The 14,312-nt window shown below is 37.8% G+C and overlaps 1 protein-coding gene across 1 annotated transcript in view; it reads left to right on the forward strand.

Annotated features, from left to right (window-relative positions):
- Window positions 1-751: 751 nt before the first annotated feature.
- Window positions 752-14,312, forward strand: part of LOC133521229 (uncharacterized) — a 39,278-nt gene continuing 25,717 nt past the window's right edge. Inside the window, exons 1-5 of the mRNA XM_061856074.1 lie at window positions 752-1,259; window positions 3,168-3,323; window positions 3,527-3,650; window positions 4,089-4,192; window positions 8,009-8,158. Coding sequence (XP_061712058.1) covers window positions 972-1,259; window positions 3,168-3,323; window positions 3,527-3,650; window positions 4,089-4,192; window positions 8,009-8,158 — 822 coding nt within the window. The 5' untranslated portion in view covers window positions 752-971. The remainder of the gene's footprint in view (window positions 1,260-3,167; window positions 3,324-3,526; window positions 3,651-4,088; window positions 4,193-8,008; window positions 8,159-14,312) is intronic.

Here is a 14,312-nt window from a genome sequence, read left to right on the forward strand (position 1 = left end):
CTCATTCGGGTAAGTACCTATTTATCGAATATAATTAGTATCTTCTTAGTAGTTTGTGCATTTGCCTCATTGTGCCGCATAATATATATGCTTCCTTGAATAGGTTTGCCATTGCTTTTCATTTTTTTTCATTTCATTTCCAAAGACCGAGCAGCATGAGAGCTGAAATCATGTTATTTCAATTCCAAGCTTTGCTCTCCTGTAACTTCTGTCTTCGGCCTTGCATGGAAGCGCCCTGCAATCGGATGCTTCGTACCTTCGGCCTTATGTAGAGGTCGGCCTTCGGTGTCACTCCAACTTGACCATTAATGCAATTTGCTTTTCTCCCACAATCCCTGCTTTTGGCCTCGAACGGAAGCTCGAATCCGACGCTCCGGGTTATCAGCTCTAAGCAGAGCTTGGTCTTGGGCCTTGTTTTTTAAACACAGCCATTTGTTCTTGTCCAAGCTCAGCTCTCCTGAAGCTCAGGTTTTGGTCCCCCATGAACGCGCCCGCAGGAAAGCTTCAGCCTCATAGTAAAATAGAAACTAGGAAAAATGTATACGTTTATTAAAAAAAAACGCACAAGAGTGGGGTATCGTTGGATAGGTGTTTTAAAACGAAGGGAAAAATATGTGTCCCTCTAACTTTTGAACAATGAGTCTGAAAAGTATGAAAAATATCATAAAACAAAACCTTAACAACTACTTCCAATGAAAACTTTGGCGAACCTGATCGGTCCTGCCGTTTTTGAATTATTCGAAATAGTCTTCTCTTTTTTGTAAAAAGACGTACAAAGCGCTGCGAAGGTACTCCTACTCCCTTAATTATTACTGCAATTTAGGTAAATAAGTTTAACCAAGGGCGCCATAACTCAATCTCGCTGTACTCTGATCGAGTGCTTGGGCCGGCGCTGCCCCTAGTTTACAGTAAATATCTTTATATTTCTAATCAATTGAACTCTAGTAAGCCTCGCTAATGATGTAGGCAACATGGACGAACTAAATGCCATACTTCAGACTTACGCCAAACAAATTCAAACATACTATGAGCAAGAATACCATCCAAGTAACGCTTGGTATCCTTTATTTTACGAAGGACAAATAAAACAGGATGACAAAAATTGGGTAAAACAAAACTACGAAACGTTTCTGAAAGGAACTGCGAACAAAATATTGTACAATAGGTGGTATCATTCGGATTTGGGTTATATTACGGCATTGGAATATGCTCCTAATGGTTCTCATATTATCGCTGGTCACTCGTCTGGATTAATACAGGTTGGTGAACACGATTGTTAAGCAGCTACAGGACTGAAAAAAGGGTATATTGATTGATTAGACTTTATTGAGTTGTGGATGTGGAATAGTAAATAGAGAAAAGTAGGGGAGACTAGAAATTGCATTGCTATACAAACAAAATGACTGTTGTGTATCTATAGCAATTTAAGAAAAATGTAATGAGTTAAGTTTAGCAATCGAATGCTCTTGCTGTTGCAGGGTGAATAATGGTTTATATTATAGAGTATCTTTATTGTGCTTTCCATTGAATCTTGGATCTACCTGCTCAAGACCGTTCAATTGAATATCGACCATAACGACCCTTGCCGCAGACGCACGGAATTTTCATTCGGTTTCCGTACGGAATGGCAGGTGTGAACGGGACGTGCTGTCTCGCTTGTACCTGTAATTCCGTACCATTTTCGTACGGAAACCGAATGAAAATTCTGTATGTCTACGCCCAGGGTTATTTAAGCGATTATCTTAGCGTTATTCGCCCAAATATTTGTATTGCATTGCAATCATTACATCTCTTTCCTCAGTATAAAAGAATAGAGAAGCAGAGTAGCAGTAGGTAGGTAGAGCACGTGTTCAAAAAGTGCTTATTCCATTTGTTTTTCATAATTCCAATGCAATGCAATGAATAAGTTTATTTGAAAGACATTTGAACAACAATGTTGTGTACCAATGTAGTGAGCAGTAAAAACGTCATGTTGCCAAACCGTATTAGTGTAGGCTTTATAGGTTGATTCATAAGAGCTGGTGTGTACAATATTTGTACGGATTTGTCAAAATTTTCAACAAACTCCGTGCCTTTTTTTGTGAATCTTACAAATAGATGACAACATAAATTATAATGTATGTAAATGTAGTAGGTAGGAACAGATATTACAAAATGTCTTGTTTAGTTATATTTTACAACCTACATATTTTTTTCGTTTAACTACGATCTAATCCCCCGCTCTGCAACCGTACATATATTCTAATTTCAGAAGAGATAATAATAAATTACAAGTGTCTCGTTGCGGGGAAAAAATTGAAAAGCTTAATTTTTGTTAAGCCTCCTTACCTGCCTTATGTACCTGTTCCTTTTGTTATTTGTTGCGGTGGATCGGTACCGCAGCAATTAATTGCGAGTATTACGACATAACTTTGTAGGGATATTTGGTAACCAAAGTAAAATTGAGCAATTCAGCGTGGTTTCGGTTAATGTTTAATATTTAGAAATTGGGTTGTAGATAGACTGGAAAGCAAATACTTATAATGCTCCTGTTTTCCTTAAACCTTAAGGTCGAACACATAGATACTGCTACCTAACCTAAGTGGTAAGAGGGAAACTACATATACTTTTCTATTATTCTAAGCAAAAAGTGTCTTGAAAAAGGATAGTTTTAATAACCTCTATAGTCTACACACTGGAACCTAATTAATGCTCCCCACCAAAACGACACGAATGAGTCCTTTGTTTTATTTGAAAACTGAGGCGTATCTAGTCCTAATATTGCTATTTTCCTAGAATTCTGATCTTGTCAAAGAAGGACAGGTAGACATAATATGACCTGTGCCTTTTATAGTTGGCTCATGCTTCTGCTCAGCTGCTGTTGGCATGTTGTTGCTGATGTTACCTATATAATTATGCCACATTATAATTGAAAGCAGATGCTGCAGATTCTGTTGGTAACATTTTCCCTTTTATTAATACTACGTCGGTGGCAAACAAGCATACGCCCGCCTGGTGGTAAGCAGCCTCCGTAGCCTATGGACGCTTGCAACTCCAGATGAGCTACATGCGCCTTGCCGACCCTAACACTCCGCACCCTCGTTGAGAACTACAAACCTTACTCACCGGCAGGAACACAACACTATTAAATGAGTAGAGTCTAGTGTCTGCTGTTTTCTTTTGCACAGATGCACCATGGCCGCACGGGAGCTGCCTTGTACACTCTACGTAGTATCCAATTTCCACCAAAGCCCATATATGCCCTGGAATACAGTCACACGGAAGAACGAGTCTGCTATGCTGCCTGCGTGGATGGAGCTATTTATCGCATCGAAATTCCTTTCGTAAGAATTTACGCTGAAGTAGGCTACAAATACATGCCATAGGTATAAATCAGATACGTTCAATAAATGTTCTATCAAATCAAACGATTCCTGAGGTGATGAGATGGAACGGTTTCGCCATGGCCTTCGACGAATGTTTTACAGTAAATATTATAGGTCTATATTAAGAGTTACCTGTGTATACCAAATTAATTTTGTTTTAGATACCAGATGCGGTAGAGGATGAAAAAAGTTACGGCATCAAAGCGAATCCGGGTCTAGATTGTCTAGAGATGCAATATCATGCAGCTCCAGGGCCATCATCGTACACTGCTCCTTTTGTTACACGTTAGTTGATAGATTTTGTTGGTAAACAATATTTTATATAGGACTTACCTAATTAGTCGCTGAAACTCAGACCTCATATGGATCATCTGCTGAGTATCACTGGGCAGATACCTATGCTTAGCTTTCACTTGATTCCAAGGCGCACTGTCCTAATCGTATAAGATCTTAAACTAATGCGAGGTATTGAAGACCTTTATAATATAGTAGAGTTAGATGTGCTGACACGACTTGTTTGACATTATACATGTGGCTGTTTTTCCTGCTTTGTATTGTACGAGTACCACCGCACCATTCCCACGTAGGCGTAGGTAACTTAGCGTTTATTGCAATTTCGACGAATGCCGTATTTCGGGGTCACAACGTACGCGCAAAGCTACATGGTACAAAAGTAAACAAATTGTTTGGACAGCAACCATCAACTGGTTACTTTACGTGCAGAACGTTCACCGGCGCTCGCTCTGGGGATATCCGCAAACTCCGCCAACATGGTCGTCGGATACGGCGACGCCTCCATAAAGGTGTACGACATGGAGACACAGGCGGTAAATATTCAGCTTTTATACTTGTTTGAGAAATTTGTGTGGGAATATTGTCGAAATGATAGCTCCTGAGTTAGATACACAGGGAGTTACAGAGAAAAGGCTGAAGACATTCCCACTATATGCAAATGACTATGATTATGATGTCGGTACAGTCAGCAAAACAATTCGCTTAGCACCGTGCATATAAAAATGATGTACAGGAGTATGACGTTATACTTTCACAGACATTTTACGTTTATGATAACACTTCCTCGCTCTGTGCTATAAAACTCGCCGCAGAGAGTTTTGGATTTGGACCGATTCTAAGCTAATAGTATTGTTGACTGTGCATGTATACGTGTTTGACGTAACAGCTCTTGTACTTATATTAGATAAATAGTTTGTTTTAAGTTGCATTGTCCTTACAGGGTTCATAGCTGATCAGAATTCTTATGTATCTATGAAGGCAATAAATGACTGAATACTGAAATTATCATCCCACCACACATACATAGTTACATTGCAAGTTAAGTAAAAGCTTGTAAAATAATTTGATTTGTTCTCAAAGTTGCTAAGTTAAGAAGGTTCAATAAAATGACGAAGCGCTTCAAAAAAGGTAGTTAGTGCCCTTGCGCTTCGCTTGGATCGTCTTGGCGGGAGCACTACCGTGCCCCTCCACAGATAGAGGTCTGATAGTCGCCATTTAATACCGCGTTCTTCGTCATTGTTGTAACTGGCACTTTATCGGTAAAGTATCACATTTCTATAATTTAGATCGGCTTGAATGTGCCAAAGCGATCAAATATCCATCGGGCTACAAAACGTGAAAAAATATCTAACTAGTCCAATACCGAATAGTTTGCATAAAAGCTTACAGTCAAATAAAACACCTTAAATAATACGCCAGTGTTACTTGCATCGACTTTTATTTACTCAATCGGGCGGGCTGGATTTATGTTCATTGAATATTAAAACGTGGAAAGGTGTGAAACAATACTTTTGGTTTCGACAGCTGTTCAATTTATCGTTATTAGCTTTTACTATTTAAACTTCACGAATAACATTTTATTCGTTAAGGCGTTATTTATGAACCTATTTCATACAATTTACTTTTGCTTAGGTACCTACGTCTACTAGAACGACCAATCAGAGTTTTGTATTTGACAGCTAATGTACATGACACCGTACTGCTTCGTACCTATATTTATGTGAATTTTGTTTTCTTGCTATCCATGCTTGCTGACTTGGCAACTTTTGGTCATTCTACTTTTTACTGCAGATTTTTTTTGTCCCCAGAAGCAAGGACCTTATTTTCTATATTTGAAAATTATGTATTTTTTTAAAATTGTATATCAATATAAGTAAAGCACATTTTAATGCCGCAATAACGATACATTGGAACCAAGGAAAAAATATTTTATTTATTTTTATATACCCCGTGTTTTTATTGAATTCCGTTAACTTCGGGGCATGAGTAAGTACGTGTCACGGGTAATTTAAAAAAATATATATATATATATATTTTTATAAAAAGTTATTAAATGTTGCAGATAGCGTTGTTGTTAACTCAACCAAACAATTGAAAACTATGACATATCAATGACATTTCAAACATCGATCGTCATAGATAGTACGTAAGTTTAGTAGCAAATGTATTAACTCGTACTAAACACGAATCAATATGTAAACAGGCCCTAAGGCAAGTGTACACGCTCGTAGGGGCCTTATAAGATAAAAATAAATTATTCATTATCTCCGAAATGTAGTTAATTAGAATACCGGTGTCTTTCTGTCTTTGAGAAAGTTACTTAATTTAAGCTTAGGAATGCACCCTTGAAATTAACGGAATAAAAACACGGTGCATATTTGTTATAAAGTAAAAAAGTTGTCATTATGTAAAAGGGCAGGGACGGTAACATGTTTGCATACGGTGATGAATAAAAAAAAAGTCAAGGGTCTAATATTGAGGCCTATTTGTTATTTATCATGTTTTAGTAGGTAGCTAGTGTAAGTTAAAACGTATTAAGAATATTCAAATTTCAACATTCTTTGAAATCGCAAAAATCTGCAGTAAAAAGTAGAACGTTGTAACTTTCTCCGAACGAAATTTTTATCAGGTTTACACCTTACATTTTATTTATAATACCGTGAAAATTAGCCTTTTTATTGCCCACGAGAATTTTCAAATAATCTAATTTATATCCCGACCACTTGTTACGAGTGTGCGTAAAACGTAGCCCCCAATAAACCGTTCGGCTTAATCTCAGTTTATGGCTTTAGTCGTAAATTCAACATTACAACGGTTTTACGGTATCCTTGAGAGCCGCCTTTAATCCTTTAAAAACTGGGTCACTGGTCAAGGAATACGTTTAAAGAATCCCTTAAAAATGTAAGTGTCGCCAATCGCTCTTAAAGATTTTTAAGAAAACATCTTTATTGACTCGGCTTTATAGTCTAAAGTAGCTTGACAATTTAGATACCTACATAAATTCTCAAGTCCTCTGAATTTTGCTAATATATTGATAGGGGTTCATTTAAACTTACCATTCAAGTACCCTCAACTCCGAATTCAAGTGGATTTTGAGACCACTTAATGGTTATTATTACAGACACACGACACACATTTGAACGTATGTACCTACATATTATACCGGCGACATTGTGACCTATTTATTAGTGCCTTTATAGATATGTACTATTTACTTACTAACTATATTACTTTGCGAATATTAGGCGTAGGTAGGTAACCTATTTTCAGAGCCCCTCTAATTATGATCATGGGACCGGTATAGTTCAATGCCATGATAGTGATATTGATATGTCTGAATAAAATAGATAAGAACAGCTTGTCTTTTTAGGCTTAATTTGATGATCGGTAATTGAGGTTCTGTTTCTGAAAAAGGCATTAGTAATGAATAAATAATGTTAAGAGGAAAGGGTACTCCCTTCGGTCGTGATTTAAATCGACACGAGTTGCCAATTGCCTATTCGCACATGTATCGTACAACATTTACAGTACATATGGCCCTTTAAATTTTCGACATAGTAACGTAATGAGCTAATTATCGCACTAGTGCGTTAAAGTAGTACCATATTGGGAGCGTGCACGACTGTCACGCAACTTAGTGTCCGCAAGTCTAGGGGAAAACGTCAATTCACTACATCTTATAAAACTACTCCAAAACTAAAAACTACTGAACGGATTTTCATACGACTTTCATCTATCAATAGAGTGATTCTTGAGGAAGGCTTAAGTATATAACTTGTTAAGGTTTTGTGTAAATTGTTTGAAATATAACGATGTTGTCGGAAAAAAATCACGCTGGCTAGGAGCTTTAATCGAAAACGCTGCCTAATCCGTTTGAGCTATAACAACACAATGTATGGTGGGGTTGTTTCTCATTCATAGGTCTACAAAAAAGTCCGCGATGTTAAATGTCTATCTTTTAAGGATAACTTACTATATCCATTCTTAACTTCTAGAAAAATATCACGTAATATGTGGCATTTGCAAAGCTATTTACATGGATACATTATTAACAATTATCAAAATAAATACGTTAGTCATATTAAGCATTTCATACAGATTACAATGGTCCCTTACACCATTCAATTTAAATAAATATTTCAGGAGTAATCGTAAATCAAAGTTTCATTTCGAGTCATATAATTGTACGAAATGTTAAAGACGCTATCCGCAGTTAGTTAAAATTTTAACGCTGGGATCGCTTTACTTACCCCCACCATGCACTTCGCACGGTCCCAATATTATCATGTAAAGATAATTACTTACCTCTTTATCCCCTTGTATAATAACGCTATTTTACTGATTTTCAGGCAATCCTTACATACAAAGTTCACAAGCTGCGTCTCCAGTTCATCCCAAAGAAACTGCAACGCATGCACTTTGGACAGGTGTGCGCCATCAAGTGCCACGACGACAGGCCGTTTGTCTTCGGAAGTGCGGCGTGGGATAAGACAGTCAGGGTGATTTGAAATACTGCTTATTATTATTAAGTACAACTAAGGCACCATACCTGAGGGCCACGGAACGCACGTTACGAGCGTGCTCGACCCTGACGCCGACCGCCATATTATGATGATCCTCCTAGCGTTTGTCCCGTACTGTAACGGGGTCCGCCTTCCTTCTTTTTTCTTCCACTTCGCTCTATCCCGGACATCGTCTTCAGCTAACCCACAGGCGTTTAAATGTTTGGCGTTGACATTGCGCCATCGATGCGTTGGTTTGGTCCTCCGATTTGGACCTGACTAAGCAAAGCTGGACTCTATTACCTACGTGTTCAGGCGGCATATGACAAGCCCAAACTCCCTCAGCCGACTTTCTTGGAGTTTATCGGCGACGTCTCTTACTCTAAGGCTACCACGGGTGTGTTCGTTTCGAACTCTATATCAATCCTGGAGAGGCCATCCACCTCAGCATCTTCATTTCTGTCACATTTCTGGTTTGGACAAGGACATATCTCTAGGTCACTAGCCATATTTCGCCACCATGTGAGGACCGGCTTGATGATGGTGTTGTACACGAGGCTTTTATTTTTTACTGCATTTTACTAACGATGCCTGCCATATATTGGTTAAAATAAATTAATGTATGACAGAGAGTCAAAAACCCTTGTTTGGAGCAGCTTGCGTTTCATAGCCCTCGGGTTAGATTGGAGGTGTGGAAGGTCAATTCTAATTCTAATTCCTTGACGATTTTGGCCTCACTCGGTTCAACAGTTTGCATTCACTCTTGACGATCAGTCGCCATAAGTGTACCTACAGGACGTCCGCGGGCTGACCTTACATAATTATAGTGCTTCAGAATCAAAAGCGACGTTTGGGGTTTTTTCTGCGCTTTGTCGAAAAGGTTGGCCAATCATGGAACGTCAGTCCTACGTTAATACGCACATATAAAAATGTGTAACATGATTTAGTTGCCGACGTTAAAACCAACGGCTGGGTTCCCCGACACAACTGTAATAATAATGAGTTTTTTATAGATCTTATTCCATAATACCCGTATTGTTATAACGAGTTACCTACCTACTTAGGTATGCCTTTGACTATCCAATTGTTATATTTTCAAAGTATTTTCCATTATCTAGAACAACTTCACACTAAAATTGTACAAAGAACAAAACCAGTTTAACGGCCATTATAAAAACTACGTTAAACGAAATCCCCTTTATTAATTTACCCGCAAAGTGTACAAAGCCTTTTATAAATTAAAAGTGTACTTAAATACCAGGAATGTTATTTTGTTGCGGAGATATTAAACTGTGCCGCTTAACCTTTTGAAACCTTTTGCAAATTTAAACAGCCGAAAAAAAGGAAATAAAAATGTACATTTCGGAACGAGCCTTCGTAGCAGCGGTTGTTTTAGCACGAAACAAAACATAAAGGTGTATTTAGGTGGGAACATTCTAACCATACTCGCTTTTTAGGGTTCCGTAGCCAAATGGCAAAAAACGGAACCCTTATAGATTCGTCATGTCCGTCTGTCTGTCCGATTATGTCCCCGCCACTTTTTTCCGAAACTATAAGAGCTATACGGTTCAAACTTGGTAAGTAGATCTATTCTATGAACCGCATTAGGATGTTTACACAAAAATAGAAAAAAAACAATAAATTTTGGGGGTTTCCCATACTTAGAACTGAAACTCAAAATAGTACATTACGATACAAGTGCGAAAAATAGGAAATTCGAAACGAGTGGCGATAAATTAAAACACGACCGAAGGGAGTGTTTTAAATCGACACGAGTTGCGAATTACCTATTCGCACATGTATCGTACAACGTTTTACAGTACATATGGCCCTTTAAATGTTCGACACAGTAACATAATATGCTACTTCTTGCACTAGTGCTATAAAGTAGCCCCATATGTACTGTAATAGTACATTACGATACAAGTGCGAAAAATAGGAAATTCGAAACGAGTGGCGATAAATTAAAACACGACCGAAGGGAGTGTTTTAAATCGGCACGAGTTGCGAATTACCTATTCGCACATGTATCGTACAACGTTTTACAGTACATATGGCCCTTTAAATGTTCGACACAGTAACGTAATATGCTACTTCTCGCACTAGTGCTATAAAGTAGCCCCATATGTACTGTAAAATATTTTTTCATCAAACCCATACGTGTGGGGTATCTATGGATAGGTCTTCAAAAATGATATTTAGGTTTCTAATATATTTTTTTTTCTAAACTGAATAGTTTGCGCGAGAGACACTTCCAAAGTGAAAAAAATTGTGTCCCCCCCCTGTAACTTCTAAAATAAAAGAATGAAAAATCTAAAAAAAAATATATGATATACATTACCATGCAAACTTCCACCGAAAATTGGTTTGAACGAGATCTAGTAAGTAGTTTTTTTTTTAATACGTCATAAAATTTAAAAAAAAAATTTTTTTTTTCATCAAACCCATACGCGTGGGGTATCTATGGATAGGTCTTCAAAAATGATATTTAGGTTCCTACTATCATTTTTTTTCTAAACTGAATAGTTTGCGCGAGAGACACTTCCAAAGTGAAAAAATGTGTGTGTCCCCCCCCTGTAACTTCTAAAATAACAGAATGAAAAATCAAAAAAAATATATGATATACATTACCATGCAAACTTCTACCGAAAATTGGTTTGAACGAGATCTAGTAAGTGGTTTTTTTAATACGTCATAAATGGTACGGAACCCTTCATGGGCGAGTCCGACTCGCACTTGGCCGCTTTTTAATATAAAACAAATTATACATACTAGGTACATACCTATACATATTATATATACATATTGTACATATTTTAACTTTACTACACAATTCATTCAATTTAAATTGAATGTCGGTCAATTTCAGCCTTGCGATTATCAATAAGTTTTTTTTTATATACTACGTCGGTGGCAAATAAGCATACGGCCCGCCTGATGATAAGCAGTCTCCGTAGCCTATGTTCGCCTGCAACTCCAGAGGAGTTACATGCGCGTTGCCAACCCTAAAAGCTAAAAGTCTCACTATGTCCTTTTCTGACATTTGCTAGGCGAATAAGTATGATGGGCGGCATATAAAACATGCACACACATTATGTGTGTGGGACAAAAATACTTTCAGATCCTTTAAAATGCGGTAAACGGTCCTGTAATTGTGCCTTCTAATAGTTCCAATTATGTAAATCCATCATGCAAATGCCGAGTAAAATGCTTTACAGACAAATGCTATTCCGTTATTTTTGCAGCCAGGCTATGATAAAATAAAAACCGGCCAAGAGCATGTCGGGCCACGCTCAGTGTAGGGTTCCGTAGTTACTCTTCCGTCACAATAAGCTAAACTGGAGCTTAAACTATGGTAAATTGTTAACCAAGGGATGAAACGGTACCTTTCACGCGAGTTAAACAAATAGGCAAATTTGCATAACAGTACCTAATTAAAGTAAGTCTTGTTACTATGAAGGGGAAACTTTTTGCGATAACTCAAAAACAGCTTAACTGATCATGTCCGCTATAGTTTTCATTTAATGTCTTTCTTAAGCTCTACTTCCACGATTTTTTTCATATTTTTTGGACCTATGGTTCAAAAGTTAGAGGGGGGAGACACATTTTTTTTTCTTTCGGAGCGATTATCTCCGAATAAGTTCACTTTATCAAAAAATATTTGTTGAAGACCCCTATTAGTTTTGAAAGACCTTTCCAACGATACCCCACACAAAAAAAAAATTCACCCCCACTTTACGTGTAGGGGAGGTACCCTCAAAAAAAATTAAATTTTTAGACTTTATTGTACGACTTTGTCGGCTTTATTGATTTATATATCCATGCCGAATTTCAGCTTTCTAGCACTAACGACCACGGAGCAAGGCCTCGGACAGACAGAGAAACAGACGGACATGGCGAAACTATAAGTGTTCCTAGTTGACTACGGAACCCTAAAAACCCTATCTGCACGCAGCCTTAATATACCTACATGTACACGTGACAGTCATGACGCGAGGCAAAGGAGGAAATGGCAAGGTGAAATATGTCGACTTCTGCGCACTCACCTTTAAACTTCAATATTGGATTTATGATAATACCTCACTCAAATTTACGCTCGGAAAAATAATTTGTGCCAATGTTCTCATAAAGACGTTGTATATAAATAGAATTCTCGCTCGTGTATTAGAATTAGAATAGCCCTTTTAAACACTTCTATATAGACTACATGCTTCCCAGCGAGTTTGTCATTTGCTATAAATAGTTGGGTATAATACTGCTCATAATATCATGAGCAATGAAACAATACTGATTATTGACAATCACCATTTTTAACCCAAAGATATCCACTTTGGACATACAACTCCCCAAGGATCTCCACAAGGACCGATGATAGTCCCACCTTAAGATTCCTTATGATCTTGACCAGACCATCAGTCAACTGTGTCGTTTTCTCTACATCCTCTAGTCTACAACCTTTTTAAGCCCGAAAGACAACACGCTGTGGGTCAGAGAAGAATGACACAGCAGTAAAATATAGGCTTTGTTCAAGATATTCTTCTATACCTTACTATTCTATTCTATGTGAGGACATTTAGCATGCTGCATTCCCCTAAGCTGTCTTCATTCCCCTGCAATATCACCTGTGAGTCGGTGACAAACGGTACAAAAGCAACCACTAAACTTGTAACTTGTAAACGCGCTTTGAATAAAACATGGCGGACCTAGGGCTGAGGAGGCAATGACCTATGGTTGTTTTGTGGTGAGCTAGGGCTGTTTTTATGATTTTTCTGGATCTAGGAAGTTTTATGTAAACTAAATAGTTAGTCTAAGGGTCGCCGGTCGGTTGAACCAAATCGTCTTTCACCGTAACTGTCCACAAAATTTTATTGAAGTTTCGTAGCTCTAGCTTGCTACTGAGAGATCTGCCCGCGTAGCCAATATGCCAATCGTTAACGCTCCGTAGGGAACAAAACACAACTGTAACTGTCGCACTACTGCGGAAGAGTGATAGAGAGAGATGACTAACGTTACACTACGGAGCGTTAACGATCGACACGTTGGCTATGGGGAGCAGGCGTGATATGTGTCAGTTTTATAAATGTAACTGTCAATTTTCATAAATTAGCAGAAAATTCACATTTTACATGTCTTTGTAAATGATAGGTACTCTACTTCGGCTGCTCACTCGAGGCCTAAATCTAATTGTTATATTATATTAAGTTTAGTTTAGCTAGTTCAGTATATTTAATTTAGCTTATGCAGATTGTATTACTTATTCACTCTCTGTTTTAATAATCCGATGTTCATAACGACCAACCATCAGGGGGGCGGGGGTTCGTATGCTTGTTTGCCACCGACGTAGTATAAAAAAAAAACGAAATCAACGTTGAAAATAATATCGGTAAAGCAGGTTGTGGTTAAATCATAAACTATTGAAGCACCAACTAATATTAGAAGTAATTTAACAAGAAATTATAACGTTGTGGCATTTTCAAGGGATGTATTTTGGACAAAATATTTCACGGTGAAGGAAACATGTTTTAGAAACTGTCCATCACTATTGATGAAATTTTAACTTCATAATGCAATGACGATTATTTTCACAAGTTGGACAACCCTAGGTCATCTGTCGGCTCAAAGGATCCCTGCCGAGATTAAAATATTCCACTCGGCGGTGGTTAACTGTTCAAATTATTTATTAAGCGCTCTTTTCACCGTTTTGCGCCTGTACTACAAAGAAGTGTATCCCGTTTGTGTTTGGCGTTGTGAAATACACTGGATGCCCGCGATGCTTTGGAGTAACATGTGTATGTAGGTGTTGAATACGGAGTACACTTGGTGGTTCGACTAGGTTACCCAAAGCTTAAACCTCTCTAGATGGCGCCACAATTGTAAATTTTGAGTTTTAATTTTTTTGTGGAGTAGTCTTGGTATTTCTATACTGTAAATTATGTTTAGCGCACTCTTTAAATAAATATTGAACTATTACAACAAACATTGAACACTTCATTATACAAAAACTACCCCTTAATGTCGACAGAATGTTTCTTGACTCTATTTCTAAGTATCACTCACACATTCAAACAGTCTTACTGGAATCCTTGTAGTTGACAATTTGGCACAGCGTGAGTAGGCTTCAATAGCGTTGCGGTATGTACGTGGAAATACA

The sequence above is a fragment of the Cydia pomonella genome, chromosome 9 (genome assembly GCF_033807575.1).
Source record: "Cydia pomonella isolate Wapato2018A chromosome 9, ilCydPomo1, whole genome shotgun sequence".
Taxonomy (NCBI): domain Eukaryota; kingdom Metazoa; phylum Arthropoda; class Insecta; order Lepidoptera; family Tortricidae; genus Cydia; species Cydia pomonella.